The sequence below is a fragment of the Pituophis catenifer genome, unplaced genomic scaffold, assembly GCF_029215685.1.
Source record: "Pituophis catenifer annectens isolate HBS135680 unplaced genomic scaffold, rPitCat1.0.hap2 SCAF_1, whole genome shotgun sequence".
Lineage (NCBI taxonomy): Eukaryota > Metazoa > Chordata > Lepidosauria > Squamata > Colubridae > Pituophis > Pituophis catenifer.
The window spans coordinates 274,101,926-274,128,617 of NW_027256881.1; the positions used below are offsets into that span (position 1 = coordinate 274,101,926).

At 37.4% G+C, this 26,692-nt stretch overlaps 1 protein-coding gene across 1 annotated transcript; it reads right to left on the minus strand.

The window, feature by feature from the left end:
* Window positions 1-684: 684 nt before the first annotated feature.
* Window positions 685-26,421, minus strand: SYT13 (synaptotagmin 13). Its single transcript, XM_070931222.1, has 6 exons — window positions 26,239-26,421; window positions 18,375-18,597; window positions 14,454-14,588; window positions 12,345-12,640; window positions 4,150-4,279; window positions 685-989 (listed from the first exon to the last, which is right to left on the minus strand). The coding sequence occupies exons 1-6, from the start codon at window positions 26,419-26,421 to the stop codon at window positions 685-687; spliced, it is 1,272 nt and encodes a 423-aa protein (XP_070787323.1).
* Between the last annotated feature and the right edge of the window lie 271 nt (window positions 26,422-26,692).

The following is a 26,692-nucleotide window of genomic DNA, read 5'->3' on the forward strand; positions in this document are numbered from 1 at the left end:
ATCTGTGATTTATATTATTTTGTTTAGCCCCATTCTTGGGATTTTTGGGGGGTGGGTGGGTGGTCTGCTGTTTATCTTGTCTCTGCCTATAGACTGTAAATAGATTCAGAGAGAAAAATGTCCTCTTTCTCTTTGCCACATACATAGATGACATGGTACATATCCCTGTATACATTAACAAAAACATTTAAGAATAGAGGTAGCCATCTGCTGATTGTACAGGGTACAAATTGCTAGGTAAATAATATCATAGTTTTTCATAGCTTTCCAAGATAGTCACAATTGAGTGGACAATACTGGGCCCAACACAATTGGGGCTTGTGTTTTTAAAATCTTGAATGAAATTACTCATTATATCTGATAATATTAGTCAGATATTAAGTAGCGAAAAATAAAATTAATCCTTTGTGCATGGCTAGAAATAGAAGCTGAAGAAATGATCCAACACGCCGATCATTATCATGGCTCAATGAACTATTTGCCATTTTGACTAGCCCATTTCAACAATATTATTTAGTAAAACACAGTTAAGAACAGTATTAATAAACAAGACTTGTGCTTAATCACGTGAATGGATTCAATTCATGATGTGTGCGTGTTTGGGATGTTAAACAGAACTCTTTTTTTTCTAGATCTGAGACCAGGTTATTGAACATGACAGGATCACCATTTCCACCTTGTTATCTACATGTGAAGTTGGTGCCACATAGCAATCTGCCTTCTGGGGTTCCTCAGCATTTCCTCCCAGTGGTTCCTCTCGGTTCCCACAGCATGCAGACCAAGGCTACACTTGCCCAGTAAGCGGTTCTGCCCATCAGCATCCTGGCTTAGCATCTCCAGCTCTACACTTGAAGCACAGAGCAGATCATGGGGTACCTCAAACATGATCATCTCATTCCATACTGGGTTGATCTTGTGTTTTGCATGCTTTGTCTGCTTCTTTTTCAGTTTCAAGGCCTGGTGCTTCAGTGTCACTTTGACAGATATATCTGCAGGGACAGGGATAAGATGTGGTCATAAGAAAGCAATCTTCAGATGTCAGCATTTTTATCTTCCTCCTGACTACAAATACCTTGAGAATTTCTTGAAAATGTCAACCATCACCAAGGACCAAACTATGTACGAGACATGGGAAGAGGACTAAGAAGCTAATGAGAGACCTGAATTAAGTTTCTTCCCATGTCTAATCTCCACAGGTGGTGAACTCACAGATCACAGATAGCTCCCACACAGTCACAGGTGTTAAGCTGCATATTGTGAAAATTGATACCATAGTTTCCTGTTAAAATTTGACAGTGCCATTTTATAGTCTTAAGTACTTTCTTTTTGAGACACTATTTATATGAAATGTCTTTTTATTGTTACTTGTTTATTATTTATCATATTTACAAATCCACCCAAAAAAACCAGGCCAACCTAAATTCTCCAAAATTGAAGCTGAGGCAGAAAAAAGAAAGAAAAAAAGAAAATGCATGTTTGCTTTTTGTTTTTTAACCACTTAGCAATCCATAAAAGGATCAACCCCCTTATCCCACATCTACTAAATTTACTCTAGAGCTTCTGATATAGAATTTAGTCAAATGCTTGTTGAAAATTTAGATATATAGTATCAATAGGATCATATCTGCTGATACTCTCAAAATCCAGAATGTTGGTAAAGCAGGATTTATCTTTGTTGAATGCTAGTTGATTTTCCTTCCTCAAAGCTTGCTCTTTTTCAGTTATTGATTCTACCCATTCTACATCTGACACCTTTAAGAATTCTTGAATGGACCCCATCAGAGAGTTTACACATAAGTTCTATGTAAGTTTTGAATTAATTACATAACACCATGAAAAAAAAATACATTAAGGACATACATGCAATCCACACATATCCACACATCCAAACATAATCTTTTATCATATACTACAGTTTTTATTTCTAAAAACTCTGCCATTTAGAATCTGATCCATTCAATTTTTTGGCTCATATTAATCATGTTACCCACATCTGTACAGACCAACAGTGATTAAGTGCACTAATCTGTTGGATACTTTTAGAGGCATTAATCATTCTTAATATTTAGCGGAAAAAGGAATAGGCAGCCATATTTGCCCTGAAGGCTGAATGTGGCAATTGATAAGATGTCTAGGATGATTATCTCATGGGCCAACAATAAGAGTGGATTGATCCTGAGCCAGCAGTGCCCACGTTTCTATAAACACACACAAATTCTTAAACATAATCACTTGTGTTATTTATACATATATATTCTATTCTCTTCAGTTATGTAAGCTTCAAAACACATAAGCAATAGGAATCACTTCTCCAGTCCTTCCCCATGGTAGTCTCATGTTTCTTTGAATTTGAGTACCGCTGTCTACCTGATGTGGGAAGTTAATACTGTAAATCAGATTGTTCAATTCTCCTTCAGAAAATAGTTTAAAATATGGCCCTGAGACTGACTGATTGAGACTCTCTCTCCCTTTCTCCCTCTCTTCCCCCCACTCTCCTTTGCATGCATATGTACACATATACACCCAGGCTCACAAATGAATTCCCCAGACTGTGAACCTTTCTACCTGTGCTGTGAGATTCTATCACGCATACTCACTTGCCAAGCTGACAGGTGCTGTGAACAGCTAAGGATTGTGCTTTTTCATTTTATTCAGAACATGTAGTTAGAAAAAGGAGAATAAATTGTACTGTGTCTGTCCTTACAGTTTAAATTGCATATTCCCCAGTTTACCAAAAAATGTTCAACAATATGGGTAAGTATGATTTATTTATTTATTGTTGCATATGTATCACATCTTCCTCTCAAGCTTTCTCTCAAGCAGAATCTGTAGCCCTCTCAAGTCTTGGACACAGTTCTTACAGTCCAGCCAAAAATAGCTGCTGAACTGTAGCTTTTAAAATACTAAAAGGAAAAATTATCTGTGAACAATCATACTGCGTATATCTTAACAACTTTAATTTAAGCCTGTATAAATATGTTCCTAGATCAACCAGATGAGATGGATCTCAAATTTAGTTGAGAGACAGATAGGCCCAAAGTTACACTGTGAGTATTGTGGTCAACTAGGGGCTTCAGTCTGGGTCTCCTTGGTTTCACTCCAATATCTAAACATTGTAATTCATGATTCTCCATTTATCAAGTGTGATGGAAAGAAACCAACAGCTGTTTGGCTGAAGAAATGCCTGGATGGGTGACATGAAGAAATTATCCCTCCTCTCTTTCAATCATCTTCCTCATTTCATTTATTCATTCTCATCTGTCATTGAAAAACTGGTTTCACAGAGGGAGTGCATTTTTATTTAAAACAGGCTGTGTTGCTAGCATTGGATGAGTTTGTTCACAATCATATCTACTCTGGATTGAATCACAAATTCTAGGTCCAATCTTTTACTGCAATGTCCAGGCAATGATTCAGAACAGCATCTGCACAATCTTGGGAAACTTGGCCAGTTAGGAGAATATTATTACTTCAAAGTGACAGATGGAAACCGAGGCTCAAATATAGTCCAGCTCAGGAGTGGGTTCTAAATTTTTTTACTACCGGTTCTGTGGGCATGGCTTATTTTGTGGGTGTGGCTTAGAGGTCATGTGACTAGGTGGGCATGGCTAGCTGGTCAGAGTCATTTCTGGAAGGTCCTTGCACTTACGACCCGACTCATTTGTTTGCTTTTAACACTGATCAGCTGTAGGACGGCCCTTTGAAGCCCTGCGGCAAGAGTTTAAACAGTTTTTTTCCCTCTAGTAATCAGCTGGGACTCAGGAGGCAGCAATAGATTGGAGGTGGGACCAAATAAAAGGTAAGAATAACGTGGGGGGGGGTGAGGGGGGCGGGGGGGGAGGGCGGGGGGGGGGAGAACCGGTTCGGTGATGTCATATCGTCACCGCTACCGGCTCGGCCAAACCAGACCGAACCGGGAGGAACCCACCACTGGTCCAGCTACTGAATCTTAGCAGAAGCATCATTCTGGCTCAGGGCCTCCTTATATGAACTAACAAAATACAATATACAATATATATACTGTACACAGCTGCCCAGCTGCCCATCTCACATATGTGACTAAATAGTGTCCTTAGCATAAAAAAAAAAAACCTAAAAGAAATATTTCAGTTGGTAGCATTCAATAGCAGGCTTTTATTTTTCCCATACCTTTTCCAATGAGTTCTTTCAGCTGTTTGGAATGAAGGCTCTTTGCTTTTATAAGTACCACAAGCAGGCGATTTGCAGCAGGCAAATAGCTGATAGAAAGCAGAACTTCTCCATAGCCTGTGTCTGGTTCCTGCAGTTCAGGGAGGAACAAAAAAGGAATGCCCAATATATTTTTTACCTTTTTCTACACAAAGAAGATGACTGACAGCCACAGAATGAGATATGTGGAAAAGACAAAGATCTGTACAGTAGAATATAAAAGGTGAACACACATCACAAAACACAGCTTTGTTTTGTATCAAGATGTAAAGATCAATACACATTTCATCTTTCTTCCAATGTAGGCTTCTGTTTTTTGTTTACATTAGCCTGTGGTGAGATTTAAACAGGGTATTTGCAGAACTAAAATAAATGCAGAGACAACCATGGTTGGAAAGCATGCTACAAAGCTACAAACTCTGGGTTATCTTTCAGTAGCATCTTCAAGGTATTTTGAAGCCATGAAAGTCATGAATGTGCAGCTACCTAGTAACTCTGGATGCGGGTTTCCTAGCAACCAGGTGGAACAAGGAGCTTTCCTTCTGAAGTCCATAGGGAATGAATAGGGGAACATTTCTGATGTACTTATTGGTGGTATTTCTCTGGTCTGCTATTTTATTAGGCAAAGTCGTGAAGTGTCATTCTGTATGAAGTGTCATCCTGCAGCAAGGCTACAATTTTATTCAATCTACTGGTTAAAGTTTTGATATTAAAGTTTTTTTGTCTTGCTTATTATGTTATATTGGTATATTGTATAATGTTGTATAACAATTTTGCTGCCAGCAAGAAAGAAAACGAGTGCCTACAGAGTGTGTTTATCCTAGCATGACTTTAATTTAAGGGCTATCAAAGAAAAGTTATCTATCTGACATAGTCCAGTCCAAACAATTATTTTAATGAGAAATATCAGGAAGAGGTAAAACGTGAACAGCTGGACTTGAATAGTAAATTGAACAGGCATTGAATGGTCTACTGGTCACACTCTTCAGCACATTAATTTTTAAATCCAAATTATGTTATTTCTAAATTTCAATCTACAATACATTTCTTCTAATATTCTTTTTTTTTTTAAAGTGATCATTGTCTTCTATTGATGATACGTTTCATCATTTTTGGAAAAGTATGAGTTTCACTCCTTGCTTCAGTGATAGCAATTTGCAGGTGTTATGCAGGGTAATTATAATATATTTTCCAGTACTGAGAAGAAGAAACAGCATTTCTCAGGTAAAGCATCTTGATTATGTCATGTTTGTGTGATAAACATCTACACTGATTTATAGCAAGGGGAGAGAATTGCTAGCTTTCAAATCCAGTCTGCCCAGAAGAGCCTCATATAAATCCCTTTCTCTGCGTCATCTTCCTCAGCAGCAAAAATCAAGCTTTCAGTCTTTCATCTAGAGGACTCACAAGTACACTCTGATTCATTTGCTCTATCTCTTACTTCTTCAGGAGAGGCAAAGTAGATGCTCAAAGTACATTCCTGTCATTCTACCCTTCAGAGGAAGTGGTGAGCTGACAATGCATGGGGAAAAATAACTCCATAGAGAATGTAATAGGGAGTGATGACTGTCCACCTCACTTATGGTAGAGTCCTTTGGGGTGGGGTTTTGGTTGCCAAAGCTTCAAAACTTGACATCATCTCAAAACCTGAAATCAAGTGAAATGAAGTACTGGATCCAGTTTCCCAGATTAGATTTAGTTCCTCCAATTCATAGTTAGTTGTACAAATAAAATCATCTAAATTATGTTTCATTGATTGAGAATCAAGTTTTGTAGCAAATATGAATGTGTATGTTTGTGTGTGTGTGTGTGTGGAGGGGCTTTTTACTTGTACATCTCTTTGCCTCTCTTCAGGGGTGAGAAAAGTCTTAGAACAAGCCCTTGAGAAAAAATGGGAACCACTGGTGAAAGCACTAAATTTTCTCTTGGAATATTGCAATAGCCTGTGCCACCCATAACTGTCACACATGGCTCAAGACAAACACAATCCATCCAAGCAAATTAATTAGTGCAACAAATAAGTACAGTATAATAATGCCAATACATGGATAATGTTATTATTGTAATTTTAACACAATATATTAGGGGTAATAAATATGAATACAATAATAACATTAAAACATACATTAACATTGCATACTTCTAACTTTTGGCTTATATATATACTAGTGAAGTGAGTCCAGATTGAAATATTGGCAAGCTTAGTAAAGAATAAATGGATACCTGGGGAAAAATATGATGTTGGTCTGAATTATCATATTTAGTAAATAATTCAACAACTCTCTTAAATTTAGCAATTCTTATAAACATAATCTTACTCAAGTCCTTTGCTGTAAGTTCATTTTCGGCAATCTCTGATACATCTTTCTTGAACTTTCTGGATGACTACAGAATGCTAGTGATTCTTCTAAATTTCTCTTTTGTTTCCTAATGATTCACATAGCAGCCTTTTCACTGCTATGTGAATCATTATTTCACTGTTATTTCATTCATTCATTCATTCATTCATTCATTCATTCATTCATTCATTCATTCATTTTTCTTTTTGCACAAACCCTTGAAGGCAAGTCAATCCCACTAACAATAAAAAAAAATATTTGCCTACATTTATTTATTTATTTATTTATTGGTTCGATTTATATGCCGCCCTTCTCCAGAGACTCAGGGCGGCTTACAATGCGTTAAGCAATAGCCTTCATATTTTGTATATATCCTGCTTAGTAGGGCTTTAGGCCTCCCCTAAATGGTGTTCTTTTTTTTTATATACAAAGTCAGCTTATTGCCCCCACAATCCGGGTCCTCATTTTACCTACCTCGAAAGGATGGAAGGCTGAGTCAACCTTGAGCCTGGTGAGATTTGAACTTGCAGTAATTGCAGGCAGCTGGTGCTACTTTAACAGCACTTAGTCAGCTGCGCTACCAAGGCTCTTTATATTCAGCAGGTTAAAATTTATTTGTTAGTTGATCTCAAAGTCACAAATTAATTTAATAAGGACTCGTCTACTGGAAGGCAAGGGGTGGATAGAAGAGTAAATCTATAAGAGGTGAAAGGAAGAGAAAAGGGAAAGGAAACTGGAAATAAATATTCACTGTATTAATTCTATATTAAAAATGGGAACAGGTTACTAAAAATAAGTTCAGAGCATCATACACAATTAGCTTTGGGACTCCCACTCCCCCTATGTACTAGCGGCAATGTTATTTTCAGAGCACCAAGTATCATGTAATCAAAATACACAAGAGGAAAGTTTGCCTTTGCACATACTTTGGGAAATCCCCAAAGTATATGTAAGAGTATAAAGTATTTAAGAGTAAATCTGATGTCCTATAAGAGCAGACTCTAGCCATAGTACATAAAATATCTTGCATAAAAAATAAAAACTGGCAAGGCAACAAGAAAAAGCTATTTAGAGAGGTATAAATATTTCAGAATTTTTTTTCTGACTAGATGACCCAGATTATTACAGACATGGTTTCCCCTCTCTGAGGGTAGATGTATTCTTGAAAGTCTTTTTTGCCTGGAATAGCTCCAATGACATTTTTAAAACTCAGTTTTCTCAGGAGAATTCAGAGTGAAAGATAAGGAAGAATATATTCAGCTCAAATTATGTATACCACTGAAACATCTATCTCATCTTGGCTTGAATAAATACCCTCAAAATGCAATAAACCAGACTATAAACAATGGATTCCACTGCTTTCATCCAAAAGGGATAATTTTTTAAAATTTTGAAATCTATTATTTTAGTTTAGTTTTATTTTGGGAATATGGTGAAATTCTTTCAAGAGAGTTCTCATGTAGAGATATATCATTTTGGGTTTTTCCCCCTCTAAAAAAGGCCTGTTTGGCAGAGTTGTTTAATGCTGAAAAATGAAAAGTGGTTGCCATTGTAAAACAAAATGTCTTATTTGCCATTCACTGAAGATTGCCACTACAGTGGGCAGTAATAGAATATTAGCTAAAGATACACTACATTAGTGATCTGTGGCCTGTTAGAAATTTTGTCGCACAGCTGGAGGTGAGCAGCAGGCAAGGGAGTGAAACTGAAACCATCCCCCCATCTGTGGAAAAATTGTCTTCCATGAAACCAGTCCCCGGTGCTGGGGACTGCTGCACTACATAGAGTAGCTCAATTATTATTCCAACAACTCATTTTATTTATAGACAATAGTGAGAAATAATCTGTAATCCAATTCATGGACCTTATTGGATCTTACTGAACAGCAGAAATATGACAAATAGTACAGTTATATCCTATCAGTTAAGAAATACAAAATGTGAAGTGGCTACAGAAAGGATTCACATAGTAATGGTGAATTCATGTCATGATATTGTCGATGACAGGACCTTGATAGACTAACTAAATAACTCATAGGGCCTAATTAGGCTTTAGGGTTATACTCAGTTTAACACTTTCAAACACAAGATGCAGCATGATCAGATAAGAATTGTTACTGCATACTAGGAAAAAGCTATAAAACAATTGGTTACCTTTGCCTACATGAAATTTCAATACTAGCTGTAGTTTAAATTCTGTGGTTCTTTATCTCACACCTCCTATTGTTTAATAGATGTTTTGCTCTGCTGTTCTTGGCCTTGGGATTGGGCAATGGTTGATTCTGGTAGAACTGATACTTCTTCATCCTTGATTTGGCTCTTGAGTTAAATCCCACATCCCAATATTCATTTGAATATTTTGTCCAATTGACAAAATACTTCCAGCTGATTTGTCCAATTATTATTTAATCTATGAATAGGGGAGGGAAAAATAGACTACCCATTCTAATATAGACTTTAGCTTCAATTCATCAGTGCTAAGCTAAGAAATGCACTGAATATTTGCAAAGCTGAGCTAAGACATTTTGGTGTCTGGCAGTAAACTATCCAAGCATTCTTCACTTTGCATTCATTTTAGTGGTGTTTCATCAGAATAAAAAATGTTTTTATTACATGGGTTAACATATTTGTTATTATCCATTTCTAAAAGCCCTCAAATATTCTTACAGTATTGAAGCAAATGCCTTTCATGATAGATCTACTTCTAAACCAATTCCTCTAACTGGAGTCTGTCCTTAAAATGAGTGATAAACTCATGCTGAAATTGTATTACAATTATTATTTCTAAGCTAGTTGGTAGAATGCAGGAGATACAGTTTTATATTTTGGTGATACCAGCAAGTACTGTGATGTGATACATCTTTTTGGAAATCAATGAATTTACTAAGTCCATTTTTAAATCTGCAGGACAGAATTACAGTGAAGAAGAATCTGGCATTTTTCAATGAAACTGTTGAAACGACATGGAAAACTTTCAGCAGGGCTATTCAAGTCATCCAAAATCATTCTAAATTATCAGTTCAACTCAATTTCAGTAGTTAAATTGGCTGAATATTAATCATATATCTGATTGGAAAAATGTATGTTTCTGTATATAGAAAGGTGTTCAGAGGCACCCAATTTGATTGATACATCAATTTGATTCAGCAATTAGAAGGGGATTCAACTGAATCATTTTCCGATCAAAGCTTGAAACTGATATTATCATACAACTTTAACTTTCAACAAACCTAATAAGCTCATCTGGGAAATACAGTACCAAAAATATTGCTTCTTTTCCTTGTGCTCTTTTTTTAAAAATCTCTTTTCTGCCTCGCATCTGATTAATGATTCAACTTCATTCAAGACTTCTGTCTTGGTTTACAATTTGATAGCAGTCTCTGAGATCCCCTGTGAGTTACCCTTTCTTTCTATATGTTAAATTGCAAAATGAGGACACAATTCCAAGCATGTTAATCTGCTCTTTTCAGGTTGGGAATAGCATTTCTACCTTATTACAATCTCAGAGGATTTTTGAAGAAGACCAATCAATGAGAAATATGGCTGTCAGTTGCTCAATATAACTGGATAGTATATCTTGCACTTATTATGTACAAACAATTTCTTGGCATTCTTGGTATCGTATGTTCCTGGAGACCATCTGTAAATTGACTGAGGCCATCTGTTTGAGAGGTATAATTAGCCACTTGCTAGGATTCTCCTAGGTTCAGAAGCAATTTTTCTAGAATAGTAAGACTTTAGTAGCAGCATCTCAACTTTAGCACCTCCAAGCATCTGCTGAAAAGCCGTAGTGCTTGCCGTCTGGAATCAAACCCAGAAAGTCCCCACCCTGTTGGTTTTCTGCATAGTTACAGATATAGTTGCTCTCCTTGGGCTAAGGTAGTTGATTTTCCTTTTCTTGCATATCAGTTGGTAGTGGCATGTTTTGGAGTTTGGTGAGTTCATTATATTTGCATGGATTAACCAGTTCAGAGGACAATGTAGCTGTGTGTGTGATCTGTTAGTGCATTCCAAGTCTGTATTACAATTATCCTAATTGTTTTTCTCCAACTGATGGTCTTCTATGATTGCTAGAAGTCTCTCCCACAATGCTCACAGCAAGATAGATTCCCCCAGTATTTCTACATTTGATTTTTCTTGCTGAACATTACATATCTCTTCACTGAACATTATTCTTTTGAACTTGTCTTAATCCTAGCAAGATAACTTTAAATCTTGATCCTGTCTTTTAATAAGGTGGTTCTCAACTAATGTGCCATGTGACATAGGCTGTTTTTCTTATGTTATTTTTTTTCATTTTTTGTATTAGGTATATTCTATATAATAGGTATATTCAATACAGTGCAGCGATCTTAAAAATTTCATAACTTTTTCTCAAACCATGACTTACATGTTTAAAAATAAGTATATAGGATTAATATGGATGGGGAGAAACAGGCTTCGACTCAACCCTTCCAAGACCGAGTGGCTGTGGCTGCCGACATCCCAGTATAGCCAGCTGACGCCATCGCTGGTTATTGGGGGCGAATCACTGGCCCCCACGGAAAGGGCCCGCAACTTGGGCGTCCTCCTGGACGCACAGCTGTCTTTAGAAGGGCATATGACGGCTGTGGCCAGGGGGGCTTTTTATCAGGTTCGCCTGATATGCCAGTTGCGCCCCTTTCTGGATCGGGACTCCTATGCACAGTCACTCAAGCACTCGTCACCTCTCGTCTGGACTATTGTAACGCTCTCTACATGGGGCTCTCCTTGGGGTACACCCGGAGGCTCCAACTGGTGCAGAATGTGGCCGCGCGGGGGATTATGGGAGCAACGGGGCGCTCCCATGTGACTCCTCTCCTGCGCGAGCTGCATTGGCTTCTGGTGGACTTCCGGGTGCGCTTCAAGGTGTTGGTGATCACCTTTAAAGCGCTCCATGGCTTAGGGCCAGGGTACTTACGGGACCGCCTTCTGCCACCAATAGCCTCCCACTGGCCAGTTCACTCCCACAGAGAGGGCCTTCTCAGGGTGCCGTCGGCCAGACAATGTCAGCTGGTGACCCCCAGGAGGAGAGCCTTCTCTGTGGTGGCACCTACCCTTTGGAACAATCTACCCCCAGAGATACGAGTAATCTCCGACCTCCGGACTTTTCGTCGGGCCCTAAAAACTTATTTTTTTCAGTTAGCTGGTCTGTCTTGATTTTATGGTTGGTTTTAAAATTTGATACGGATTTTAAATTGATAAATTTTTAAACTATGGGCCAAATTTATCTAATTATTTTAAATCTATTTTTAATTGTACTTTATGTATAAATGTTTTTATTTTGGCTGTTCACCGCCCTGAGTCCGAAAGGAGAAGGGCGGTATAGAAGTTCGAATAATAAATAAATAAATAAATAAATAAATAAATAAATAAATAAATAAATAAATAAATAAATAAATAAATAAATAATACTTTTTGGTGTGCTACAGAATTGCTACTATATTCAATATTGTGCATCTGATTAAAAAAGGTTGAGAACCACCACTTAAAATTATTAGCCAATTACTTAGTATCGGGAATTAGTATCACATTGTCAGCCTTTCTATCCCTTCCATTTCATCTATATATCATTCATAAAGATATTGAGTATTGGACCAAGAATGGAACCCAAGGAGGTTCACGTTCAATACGTCTCTATACGCTCATGGTGAAATATTCAAAAAATCTAATAATGTCACTGTGACCATGGAATAAAGTTAATTAAGACTCTTAAGTTTAGGGACACTCACATGCAGCATTCTATATCCCAACAGGAGAATATAACATGCAATAATCAATAAAAATGAATTGAAAATACCTTGTCAAGGACTTTCACTTTCTCAGACTGTACTGGTCCATATTGCTCCCCTACAGAAGCCAGATTTGGTTTAATTTCACCAATAATGCTGTGTCTAGAGAACTTGTCACAGTTCCTCAAGGTGAGGGTTAATGTCCCCTCCGGCAGCATCTTCTCCTTAACTGGAAACAGTAGAGCTTCTTCCCAGACAACATGGATTTGCTTCTTCTTCATCACAGTCTGGGCTTCTATAGTTCCAGAGTTGCTCACCAAAGTGCCTAAGATGTAGCAATCACTTCCATTGTTTTGGTCTCCTGCTGTGGTTCCATATAAAACTGGTAGGGGCAGAGTAAAGGTGAAAATGCAATTATCATTTAAGTCCTGTGCTAGAATATTTTCAAGAGACCACTTGAAACCATTTGATTTGATTTTATTTACAGCCAAGTCAAGGTTTTGATGTAATGCAAAAAAGCAAACTTCTATTTCTGCAAGCTTGATTGGACATGGGTCAAACTACAGACTTCTGTCACCTGTCATCCTGATTATATATAGATTACATATTTGCTGTTGTGATAACAGAGTTGAATTCTGACATAAATGAATGGCAGCAGAAAACATATTTATTTTCCTTTAATTGTAATTGTAATTTTAATTTAATTGTAATTAATGCCGTTCAGATCTTGGTTTTATGGTGATTTAGAAATATCTAGAGGTAAAGGAAATGAGAGAGAATAACAATGTCATCTAATGAACTCTAATGTTCATTAATGTTCTAATGTTCACTCTAAAACATCTAATGTTTGATTTTTGAATTAAAATAATAAATGATATATGCCCACATTAGGCATAGTAGTCTTGAACCTGTTAATTGTCACAGTGGGGAGGAGTGTTGGGATTGAGGGGGGCATCCAGAGGTCTCTAAATGATAATTCTTATAGTCCTAGCCAGAATGGCCAAAGTAAGGGATGTTAGATTGTATAATAGTTTAGCAATGCCTGGAGGCCCACAGAAATACCACTGCTTTTTTTTAATCAAGAGTGACCAACATTCTTTTGCATTACCCTCCATTACTTCCTAATTCAGATATCATAGAAAACCAGTAAAGCTTTTCAAACGTCAGCTGTATGAGAAGAGAGGGGAAGGACAAGGAACTAATAGATGGAGACATGGCTTATTACTAGGGTAAATTAAACTATAATTTATTAGATAAAGATAATGATTCCTTTATTGGACCTTTATGTGACCTAGTAAATTACTTATTCTTTTCTGTTATGTTTGCCATATGCAAAAATAGTTTAATTTTATATGTAGAATAAAGTAAAATGAGGAGAAAAGGGAGACATTCAAGTTTATTAAGTATTTGATTGGCTACTCCTGCAAATCATTGCTTGGAAAGTAAATTATATGATTTTTTAAATAGACTTTAATGTGCTTTTTCCTTGCTTTTTTATGCTTTATACCTTTAAATCCAGCCCTGAATCCTGGTGATTGTATAGATAAGTCCCTACCATCTCCTAGGCAACATTTTTCAGAACATTTTTGCCTCACCCTTCTTCCTGGGGATGAGAGAGATGGTCACCCAGCTGGCTTTGTACCTGAGACAGGACTTGAAATAACAGTCGCCCAGTTTCTAGCCTGATGCCTATAACCACTACACCAATTGACTGACTATATAAATGTCTTCTGTTAAAGTCTTATAGGTCTGGAATAGTCCTATGTCAGGCTTTTTTTTTCCTCAAAGAGATTTGGATGGTCTCCATTCTGATGTTTTTTTTAAAAAAATATTTTTTTATTGTTTTATATCATACATTCCATATTTATGTTGAGCAGTGTGTTCTCTAGGTGTCCATGGTGTTAACGTACAAACATTATCATTCTGATGTTGTTAAGAAGAGCCATGCAGACCTGGCTCATCACTCAGGATGTTGATGAGAGAGAATGATACCCCTTGTTTCATCGCATTAGCCATCATTTATTTTATTTTTACATTTTATTGAATGCATTGTAATTTCTTTGATTATTTTGAGCTGGCTAGAGACATTAAGAATCAGGTGACATACAAGTTTAATAAATTATAATTATCAGTACTATCATTTTCAATCACCAGCTTGCAAAACTGGAGGTCTTTACCTTCAAGGAAAGCAACGGACAGTGCTTCTTTCTGTCGGTTGTAGCCCAGACAATAATGAAGTTCTGGGACTTGATTGCAGCCTGCAGCACTTTCAGGACTGAGGTGCTCAGTGACACAAACATCCTTCACACCACCTAAAACTCAAAAGAATGTTAATTATAAATTGTGTTCTATTCCAGTTAAGATGACCATTGATGCATGTTGTTGTATCTTTCCACTTGAAACCATGATATCAAATGAATGGATGGTCTTTTGGAAGACGACGTGAGGTAATATCTAGGAACTATACTTCAAGACAAAAAATAGGTGTAAATTACGTCAGAGCTAAATTTGATTTGACCAAAATTAAACTTAAATTAGAATTAATATGAAAAAAAAATATCTCTGGGTATGGTAATTTTCCTCTTTTATCATATCAAAATGCATTTTGACTACTTTTGGAGAATATCAAAGTTTTTGTGGAAGAAAGCTGCAAATGTCTGACGGTTTCACTTATCCCTCTTCAATATAAAATTACCTATCCTATTTGTAGGATAGGCGCAGTGGTGGCACAGTGATTATAGTGCAGTACTGCAGGCTGCTTCTGCCAACTGCCAGCTGACTGCAGTTTGGCCATTCGAGTCTCACCAGCTCAAGGTTGACTCAGCCTCCCATCCTTCTAAGATCAGTAAAATGAGGACCCAGATTGTTGGGGGCAATATGCTGACTCTGTAAACCACTTAGAGAGGGCTGTAAAGTGCTGTGAAGTGGTATATAAGTCTAAGTGCTATTGCTATTGTAACTCAAAGTTTTATGATGCTTTGAAAATTTGGACATTTGTTATGGCATAAATGTTGATGAACTACTTAACAATTGCTCTGTAAATGGCCACTTTCAAGAAAGTAATTGCTTCATTGACTTCATTCTTTATACTCTACAAATTTGGATTTCTATGTATACACAGAGAATCACACATGAATCACAGAAATTTCATCATGAAATCAAAGATGATGGTGTACTAGGGAGCCAAAATATTTGTTGCAGGAATGCTGTGGGCTTCCTGGACATATCCTTGGCCTGATGGCAAATAGGACAGATGGACAATAGACCTTGGTCTTGATACATGGCCACCAGAAATCCCATGTCACCAGCTTTAATCTCCTACCCATGGGCATTTTATGAGCTAGACATAATATTTACTTTTGAAATTCAATCATGTGCTTAAAACTGGCTTCACCATTATAGATGTATGTTTTGGACATTAAACAGGGAGATTATGGACATGCCTATTCTTGCCCAGTATTTCTGGGGTTGGCCCTTCATATATTGGTCATTTCTCTAAAAGTTTTGAAAGCATGCCATCAAAGAGTTTATGGAGAGAGCCATGGAGATGAACTTGAGGAAACTCAGCAGAAGCAGTTGTTATATATAGGAAAGCATTCTTTAAAGTCAAAGAACAGCAAAAATAGGAGAAGAAACTCATTGACTCCTCCCTAATTCAGAATATGATCAGAGGGAGGGAAGAACCCATGCAGCCTTTCAACAGCCTTTCTTAATATAATCTATATCCATAAAACGTAGTTCCCTAAAGACCTCCATCTCCATCTTGATGTTTATACTTGCAGGGTCAAAGGCTCAGTAATTGTATTCACATATCCAGTGTAGTTGAGTGCTCCAAGGTTGAAGAAGGATATTCTTGATGCTTTATTTGAATCACACTAAGCATTTGGAACAATGCCAAGTTAAAATAATGTAGTCAGATTCAGAATTGCAGAGGAAGGAATTGGATGCCAAAATTTCTTCCAATAGCTGGGGAACAGAGATGCTTGAGTGTAATTATTTTTTCAGCTGGATGTGCTCAACTGCTATGCCATTTCAACAGCTGGTGCTAGTAATAAGGCTGTAAGGTATAACAGGACCTTTTTCAGGGCATGGGACAGTCTGCTGGGCCACTTGGCAAGCCCATCTTTTAGAGAGACACCCATATTAACTGAGCAGGGTCCCAGCAGTCCTAGAACCAGGAAAAGAAAGTTCAGCATCTTTTGTACTCTGATCAGTCAATCTCTTCCCATATGCAGAGGCCAAATCTACCTCATGAGAATGACAATATCTAGAAGGCATCATTTATTTTTGTTTCTGCCCATAACTTTAGGGTAATCTTTTTGTTATTGGCACAAAGATTTGTTTCTCGATTCCACCCAAGATTGTTTTACTTACATGCTTATCACAAGACAGCCTGTCATATCTTTTACAAAATAGCTGCAATAAGGAGCTTGCCTATCTGCAACATGGTTGCTATGGTAGACCTAAGCAACCACAAAACATAGAAGGAGAGTGGGTGACACTGTTCCTCATAACATTCCTCATTTCTCAGAAGTTCTTTGTGGTTACCCTTGATATTAGAAGGGGAGACAGATATACCAAGCAAACACTAGGTTAAAGCCATTGGTCTTTTGATATTTTTCAGGAAGGTGTTTTGGGCAAGTGTTGATTTCAGAAATATTCTTAAAGAATGTATAGTATGTCTATCTGTCTGGCTATCTATTAAAAGGAATAGAGTTTCTGATAGGAGCAAGGATAAAATCTGAGTAGCCAGAAAAAATGATCCATTTGAAACTCTAAAGTTAAAACTGGACAAACCCTTTAAGATTTCAGAATCCTCTTCCACCTCACTCCTAGGAACATTTCCAATTTGCCATCTGACACGAATCTTTTAAGTTTTTTTCCCCTTCTTTTCTTTCTTTATTCACAACCATTGTAGTGCATGCATCCATGAGCAAGCAATCACTTTAAAAGGCTGAATTGTAATAGCAAGTTAAATTCTTTAAAGGAAATAAATGCATCAGTTTAATTTCTGTGTGAAACGTTCAGAAAAACAGAACTGGATTTTCATTTATTGTCATTAAAACCAGCTTAATAATATATATTAAGAGATTCACAATGCCATACTGAGCTGTCAACATCTGTTGTGCATTCGAGTGTTTTCTCTACATAAGCTTTTCCCTTGGTGCTTTCTGATTGGGTTGAATTATAAATTAAGTGCACCTGCTCTCTGGAATAATCTGCATCCTAATATCTGTAAGGTGTTCATAATGTTAGAGCATTCAGGTGCTTGTTCAATCTCCTCACTCAAGGCTACCTTTTGGATAAATGGTTCAGTTTCATTTTTCTTCTCCTACAACATTTGGATTTTTTTTTTTTAAAAAAAAACATCATTATAAAAATTCTTTTAATGTATAGCTGGTATTATACTTTAATTTAAATCACTTTGAAATGCAGTTGCATAGAAAATCATTTAAAAGTAACACAAGTAAATTAAATTACCTTCAGCCACTATGGCTATTGATCACACTCTCTGAGGAGGTTGTAGACCACAAAATAGGAAGCTGACCTATTAATATCCAAATTAAATCTCCTAGCTTACTCAAAATAATTACTGTTTCTTTTATTCTTTCATTAGTATAACAGGCAGAGCTCTCTGTCCTCAAGAAATTGAAAATAATTAAGTGCAAATGATTTTTCCATTCAAAATACATTTCTTTATATGCTTCTAGAAGTTTTGTCATGCCTGCTAGCAAATCCCCTAGAAAATTGAATAGCAGCTACCATCCTAAGAATAAAATGAGTTTTTTAAAATGATGCTATGAAAAGGAGAAAATCATAAGGGTGTTGAACAATAGGATGGAATTTGCCAGATGTGAACAATTACATAGATAATTTGCTCAAAGTAGAGATAATATAGATTAACATTGTTAAAAGCCTTGGTGCATTTCACCTTTTATATGGTATATTTTTGTGCAGTGTAAGCCTGACCCTTAATTGCATACTTTTACTATGTTGATCATGTGCGCTGGGATAATATTCTATAATTATAAAGAAAATCCATTATGATTCCTCATTTAAAGCAGAAGCAATCATAAGCAATTTAACAAAGGCCCTACCATTTTGAGGGAGAAGAAATAGCTCTTCATTGACTTGTATGGTCATCCTTTTCTTATCCAGAGCTTCAGGTTTTCCCTTGCTTGGTTCTTCTACTGTCTTCAAGTTGTAATCTACATAGTTAACAATTTCTGAGGTGGTTACAACAGGCTTTGGGCCATAGATGTGAGGAAAGCCAAGGATTGTCCGGGGTTGTACTGGCTCTGCTGTCTTCTCAACATTAAACTGAAACAAAAAGACCCAGATTTTATTTTTATTGCATTCATTTAGAATTTATTATAGCAAAATGTGCTCCTTTGACTGTGAATTTACATGAGAGGAATGGTACATTGCTGCCACTATTCATCATATTTTGGAAATCAAGGAATTTTCCTCTTAAAGAAACACATTGGGGCCTATTTTTAATTAGTCATTCCAATCCCTACTCCTAATTCTCTTGTAATTCTTTCCATCTCCTTTTCTCTATACCCGTGATGGCGAACCTATGGCACGCATGCCACAGCTGACATGTGGAGCCATATCTGTGGGCACATGAGCGCTGCCCTAGCTCAGCTCCAACGTGCATGTGAACGCTGGCCAGCTGATTTTCAGACCTTCTGGGCCCACCGGAAGTCAGGAAATGGGCTGTTTCCTGCCTCCGGAGGGCCTCCGGGGGGGGGAGGAAGGCTGTTTTCACTCTCCCCAGGCTCCTAGAAAGCCTCTGGAGCCTGGGGAGAGTGAAAAAGGGGCTTTCCAGTCCCACCATGCCATCGTGTGCCAAAAGTGGGGGGAGTGCAGGGTGTGTGTGTCACATGCGCATGCGCAGGGGGATGGGGTGCATTGAATTATGGATGAGGGCACGCATGCACGCAACCCCCCCACGCGAACCCCGCTTTTGGCACGCGATGGCAAAAAGGTTAGCCGTCACTGCTCTATACCATGTGGATTAGAAATCATTTAAGCAGAAAATGCAATTGCTTCAATATTTTGTAGTACATACATGTAGGTCCCTAGAGTAAACAACAGGAAAGAGTCACAATAAACTCCCCCACCCCCCACAGCCCCAACAATCATGTTTTATTATATAAACTTTGAATTCGTAATAAATATGTCAAGCTTTCCTGAAATAAATGCCGATTCATTCATATTGCACATATTTATGTTCTGAAAATATTTTTCATGTGTGTGCGGACATAAGTATGAATGAATGAATGAATGAATGGGAAAAAATGGAAGTCTTGATAATTCTAAATGGTATTTTCTTCCCTCACAAATGTTTCTAGATAAATTCCAAAATGCTGAGGATTGCTCTTTTCTTGTGAAAAAGCTAAGCCTACTGACCGCACAACCGCAGCTCTCTTTCAAGCCAAAGTAGAGAGAATGAAAGCATATGCTGAAGTGTAATTAATGTTTTTCATTCTTTTTTTTTAATTCTTGTCTTGTTAATAATGCATGTAGACCGCATCCCAGAGGAAGCATTCAGTGCAGCCAAGTCCTTTCCTTGCCAATCAGCTTGTCTGTGGGGAAGCTGTCTAATTCATAATGCACTGTATTGTAGCATCTTTTGCAGCCACGATGAGCTCCAGATCCTACAGTTCTAAACATAGCCAAGCAGAGCCAAGAATAAAGATGATGGGAGATGTAGCCAAATAGCTATGAAAGGCTGGATCACATTGTGTTCAAAGCAGTATTTTAGTTTAATCCTTGTATGCCACTTGCAAGCTCTACAAATTAAGTTCCTGCCCAAATTAAGTTAAATAATTATTTAATTATTTAAGGAAATAATAATTGTCTATTTAGTCCATTAGAGAACCTAACTAAGAATTATATGGATCATTCTGTTCTTTTTTCTTTTGTTTTGCTTTTCATTCTATGCTTCCATCCTGTAAGGCCCCACAGTGAATTTAAAGCACATATAATTTGCTTAAACTGGTTCTTTTAATTGAGCTTTATAGTATGTTTATATTTTTTATTGCTGAGACTCCCATTGGTAGATGGGGAGCCATATAAATTTGCTGAATAAATAAATGGTAATAGTCCTAGTATTATTGCTTATGTTTTAAAACAAAGCACAAGGTTGACAGATATTTTAAAAGTAGCATGTTCTTCAAGCCTTAAGATAAAAAAAGCCAAAGGGAAGAACATCTTATAATGAATATGAGAGACCATAATACAGTTAATCACATGGTTTGTCTATCTATCTATCTATCTATCTATCTATCTATCTATCTATCTATCTATCTATCATCTATTGAGAGAGAGAGAAAGGGAGAGAAACTGAGCTATTAACTTTAAAGGGGTTGTTAAATTATCTCTCTATATATAGATATCATGTATGAAATTATTTAATTTCTCCTTTCTTTGAAGGACAAATTTTGGACTTCATCCTTGGAGGGAAATATCAGAAATTCTGGTTCCTCACTCTTGTCTGTCTTCCAGCCTCTGCAAGCCAGGATTTTTCCAAAATCTTCCAGAATTTCCAAAGAGGATGAGGGAGTATTATTAGGGAGGTGGAGTAGAGATGAAGCAGCAAAGAGTGTACATCGAAAAAATTGTAATGATTGTCACTTGTTACTCCCCATAATGGGCCCTGATTTGGCAGTAAGCAATCATGTCTCCCCTTATAGGTAATAAAATGAGAACCCCCCCTTTTTTTTGGAGGGGGGGAAATGGCTTATTTCTTTCCTTCTACTACAGGTACCATGAAATTGACTGTACCAGACCATGTTACCTCAGAGTAACACTATTCTGACAGCTGCTCAGAATTGTCCTGTCCATAAAATACTATTCGAACAAGGTTTTGTACATGAACAAAACTTTACTACTGATATGTGTTTCTACTCTATCTTTACTAATGTCTAAATGGATATTTTAGACCAGGGGTGGCAACTGTGGCCCTTTTACAACCTGTGGACTTCAACTCCCAGAATTCCTGAGATAGCCAAGCTTGTAAAAGGGCCACAGTTGCCCACCCCTGTTTTAGACAATCGCAAAGCTTATGTATCTGTATATTATGGAGTATTTTGTCTTACTTAAGTAACAGTGGATTTATAAATATGAGGCACTTTATTGAAGCCATCCTGCCAAAGCCAGACACTCTAGTGGCACTCTGTCATCATGTAACAAGAGAGCATCCCTTTGGGAGCCATATACAACTACAGTGGGGAATGATCGACTGCATTGCATCTGTTCCTGTTTATTGTGTATATGACCTACTCTGTCAGTCATAAAAAAGTGATCTACGTTCCCTTTGACAGATAGGTTTTGTGTTAAATAAAATTATCTGAAACGAAAGTTTGAATAAGAACAATCTGTAAAATACTGAGGCTTTAAATAACACTTTGGATCCCCCCCCCTTTGGCATGAGTAAAATTGGCAATAAATCACTGCTAGGCTGAACAAACACCAGCTGCTGGCTTAGAGCAGAAGAAAGAATCCTGCTGTAAGGCAGACCCATCACAAATTAAAAATATGCAAATAAAATATATTTAGGTTTTAGACTAGTTAGACTGCATTTATTAACTAGATGTTAATTAACTGCTAGTTTATTAACTGCATCCCAAACTTGATTGCTTCCATTTGGGTTTAGGATTAGACAAGTTTAAGACCAATACATTTGGAAGCCATAATTTTGAGAAAAATTAGTCTCAATTTGTGGCATTTCAAATGCAGACAGGCAATAATAATGCATGGAAATATTTGTGGCTCCTACTAAGCCATGGTCTTACAATTGGCCAAACACACTTAACTGTGGTTTACAAAATACAAAGATGGGTTCACATCTTTGCCCAGTTGTAACCATGCCCAATTCAAGCAAACCAAACCATAGAATGTTAGTTCCCTCAAGGATATCGCAGTTATTAATTCAAACATGAACCTATGTGCTCGACATAACGATACTTTTTAATGGATTAAAACTTATTGCAATTATTATACTGCATCTGCAAAGCAACTGTTATAAATGGATACAAGAGACATGAAAATACACCTCACACACAAACAAACCAAATTAAGTTTCAGAATTGAAAGGAAGACGCTTCTCTTCTAAAACACACATTTGGGAAGGAATCATTTTCCTGGCATTTTTTAAAGGTAGAAGCAATAATCAGGATTACGCAGGCAGGCAGGCTGATCCTTTAATCATGTAATTATGACACCAATTCACACTAGATATGATCCTTGCTCATTGACTGTGTTGGCGGGTAGTGAATATGTCTGTTTCTCTAGACATACAGATTCACATTCAAGGGATAGATTTCCTATCATTCCATTACATTAGAAACCTAACTCTAAGAAGATGGATTCTGAATAGGCAGAGTAGTTGTAACTGTAACACAATTTTAACTTCTCTTGCCCACATTTCAATGATGTGATCAGTTCTTTGTCTTGATTTATTGGGTCTTAAGTATCTCAAAAGCTATTTCATGTAAAGCTAAAATCACAGGCTTTCATGGAACCTCTGTAGCACAGAAAAAACAGAAAAGAAAGCCTAAAGCAGCATGCACATATCATCTTCTCTATATTACAGGTAAAATCTGGCATCAGGCTAAATTGCTAAAATGTCATTACATGGAAGGAATCGTTTTTTCCAGTGTTTCTTTTAATAGAACCCCACTCCCACCCAAAACAGTCTAATGTGTGCTTTTTATTATTATTGTTTTCCTGCTTGTGCCCTTGTTTTAAAATAATGCATGTCCCATAGAGTCACTTTAGCAATTGGGATGGCTTATAAATGGAGAAACTAAGCCAGTGGTGGGTTGCCCCTGGTTCGGACCGCTTCGCAAGAACCAGTAGTAAAACCGGCGGGAGGCCCTGCCCACCGCCCCGGATGTTGTCATCGGCGATCTGCGCATGAGGAGAAGCAAGGTGCATGCATAGAAGCAAGGCATGTGCACGAGCGAAGCGAGCGTGCGAGCGCGATCCTGTTGCGAACTGATAATAAAGGTAAGTAGAATCCACCCCTGAACTAAGCTGTATATAAATAGATAACTAGGAGCCTGGTGGCGCAGCAGACTAAAGCACTGTTATTAACATCAAGCTGTCTGCAATTACTGTAAGTTCAAATCTCACCAGGCTCAAGGTTGACTCAGCCTTCCATCCTTTCTAAGGTAGGTAAAATGAGGACCCAGATTGTGGGGGCAATAAGCTGACTTTATATAAATATACAAAAAGTATGAAATAAGCTGCCCTGTGTCTCTGGAGAAGGGTGGCATATAAAACAAATTTAAAACAAAAACAAAAACCTACACACCCCAGGCTCAACTTTTCCAAGCAGAGGTCTCTCATTTTACAGTAGAAGAGATCAAAGCTGTATTATGTCTAGAATGCAATAGGTCTTTTTAAAAACATGCAAGAAGTATAGTACATGTTTATTTGGACCGCCTAGTTGCTAGGCAACATGAGTCAGATCTACTAATTAGAGCTGCACCCCAAATGATCCCACTTAGTACTTTTTATAGTAATAAACAAATTATTCCTTCATGCAAACCACCCCCATCTCCTGCCTCACTGTCATTCCAACCCATCAATCCAGTACTATCTATTGTGAGTCTTAGTCCCTTTTGTCATTTCATGGTTTTTAATATATGACTTACATACATTTTTAAACAGCAGAAGAAGCAGAATATTTGTCGCATTAAGCTCAAACATCTATTTCAAGAAAATGGATGTATGTATTTGTCTATCTGTTATTTCTATTATCTATAGATATAATTCTAATGTGAAGGAGCATGGTGGCTCACATGGTTAGAATATCGGGCTGACAATCAGCAAGCCCTTGTTTGAAACCCGAGTGCTGCTGTGTGATGGGATGAGCTCCTTGCATTCGCTCCAGCTCTTGCCCACTTAGCAGTTTGAAAGTGTGCAAACGCAAGTAGATAAATAGGTACCACTTCAGTGGGCACATTAATGGGGATATGAAAGGAGCCTCCAACCAGGTGTTTCCAGGCAATGGTGATATAACTGGCTAATCCTTTCAACCCAGAAGTATCTTGGTGCTTCCAACATGAATGGGATGGGGTTCTAATATGTATGCTCTATGTGTGTGTGTGGGAGGGGTGTGTGTGTTAAAGCTCCACACACATACACATATAGGTTGCTCATTGATTTGGATTCAGTTTGGAAGAATTGGTAAGGAACAGGAGTGTGAATGCAGCATCTGACTGCAAATCATTAAAGCAGCTGCATCATGCAAATCCCAACATATTTATGTGTGTGCATTTTTTTTCAAGGGAAAAACAGGAACAAATTGTTACATTTTTAAGCAATATGTTAAATTCAAATAATTGAGTTGAATATAGTGATCAATTATCAAATTACTTTTGTTCTCTGCTGCAACAAGATAGGATTTTATTAGTTAAATTGTTGATTCATGATAGCAAGGATCAACATCTTCCATTGATCGAAAAAGCGCAAAAGTGTAGCACGAGGCCATCCAGAGTTTTATGGAGTGAAATGGGTATCTTAAGCATCTAAAAGGATTAAAATCTTTTCTCAACTTCTCCCCAATGTGAAAAAAAATGGTTCAAATTCAGGAGTCCATCAATCTGAGAAACTCTGGGACCCACAAAATAAAAGCCTTCATACACTTTTTGCACATGCAGTAAAGCAGACACACACAGCACAATCCCAGAATCCATACTTTTGTATTTATTCATGTCTTTTAATATAACAAAGAATATTTTTGAACTTCACTCCTTTTAATGTCTAATTTGAATTTTGGATACATTCTATTTATCTCTTGAAAGAAAACCAATGAACAGTGTGATTTACCATTTTCCAAATAAATAGCTAAACTCAGGAATGAATGGATGCATTCATACATAATTCTTACCAAAAATATTTTTAACCATGGCTTATTGAACTAGCTATAATGGGTGGATTTGCACATCATGTTAAAGCAAAAGCAAATAACACTCTTTTGCTTTATCAGAATATATGGGCCCAGAAAACTATTTGATCATGTCCATAAATGGCTAGTAGGGAATTTGAACCCTCATTCCATACAACTGAAATCTTTGTCTAAGTGCTCTTTGTTATTTTCACCTATTATTCATATGCTAACGTAGATATTTGCAGCAAGCCAGTATCACATCAAAATGATGATGCTACATGGTGATGTCATAGTTCAAACTCCACTTTTACTTATGTAAACTGCGGGATTGTATCATGACACACATTTTGTCATTTTCCCTCTCCCTCCCTTGTGAACGCTATGTATGATAATTTTCCATACGCTGTATTATTCAAATCCTGAAATGATTCAAGAAGATTAACATACTACATCTAACCTGTGTTATGGACATTTAAATGTATATTATGCCATAACATTATATTCTTCATAGCTGTCTTAATATCTTTCATTAGTTTCTGTTTATTGCAAACTAGATGTTATTGTCTGTCTTAAATTTTAACCAACATATATTATTATGCCTGACACTTGCCCAGAATTTAGCACACTAGTTACACACAAGACTTTCCTGTGTTGCAAAAGCATATAGACATAGGTGTTTACAGATAAAACAATGAGAATTATACAATGTTCAGACATTATTACTATCTGGCATCTAAGCTTCAGTATTCCATCAATTATACCCTGTCCAGCTATCAGACTGACTGTGAAGTCACTGTATATTTGTTATGCCATTTTTCTCTTTCATAAAACAAAAGCTGTCTGGCTGTTGCTTTCATAATCCCATATGCCACCTGAGCCCCCTTCCCCCCTCCTTTGTATAGAAGTCACGCTACACCCTGAAATTCTGCAAACACAGACAATTGCTGTAAATCTTAAATTATCCCATACACTAGGTGACCTTGCTCAAAATCTACACTTGTTAAGCGACAGCATTTCTGAAAGAAGAGGAGAACAAAATCAATACACTGCTTTACCTGATGGAGTGCCTGAAGCACGCTAGGTTTGGCATTTTCCGTCTCCAGATCCCGTTCCTTGTCCGAGGATCCTTTCCCAGGTCGCTTATATTTGCAGAAGCAGGTAAGACCACATAAGGCAAGGAGGCTAGTAGCAGTCCCCAATGTAGCTCCCAGAGCAATCACTGGGACAGACAAAACCATTATCTCAGACTAGGAAGCCACAACTTTTATTCAGCCAGGATGATCCTCATTCCTTGCTTTGCAGAACTGAGCCTGATCATAGCTTCTTTCAAAGCGTGCAGTAGATCCTCTCAAGCTGTTGATAGAGAAGAAACTAATGGATCACTCCTGTTCTGTGAGATGATCCCATGCACTCACCATCCCTCCTGATAGTGTTTCTGGCTTAACGCTCCAAGGGAGCCAAGCAGAAGCAGCAGAAATAGTAATTCAAATGCCTGCAGCCCTTTAAGAC

What these genes read in the sequence shown, in the direction of transcription:
- SYT13 (XM_070931222.1), bottom strand. Translation starts at nt 26,421, where the DNA reads ATGGTTTTGTCTGTCCCAGTGATTGCTCTGGGAGCTACATTGGGGACT. An exon ending in TGCTTCAGGCACTCCATCAG is followed by an intron (nt 18,598 to 26,238) that starts GTAAAGCAGTGT and finishes TTTTTGTTTCAG; the next exon opens with TTTAATGTTGAGAAGACAGC. An exon ending in GTCCGTTGCTTTCCTTGAAG is followed by an intron (nt 12,641 to 14,453) that starts GTAAAGACCTCC and finishes ATGGAACCACAG; the next exon opens with CAGGAGACCAAAACAATGGA.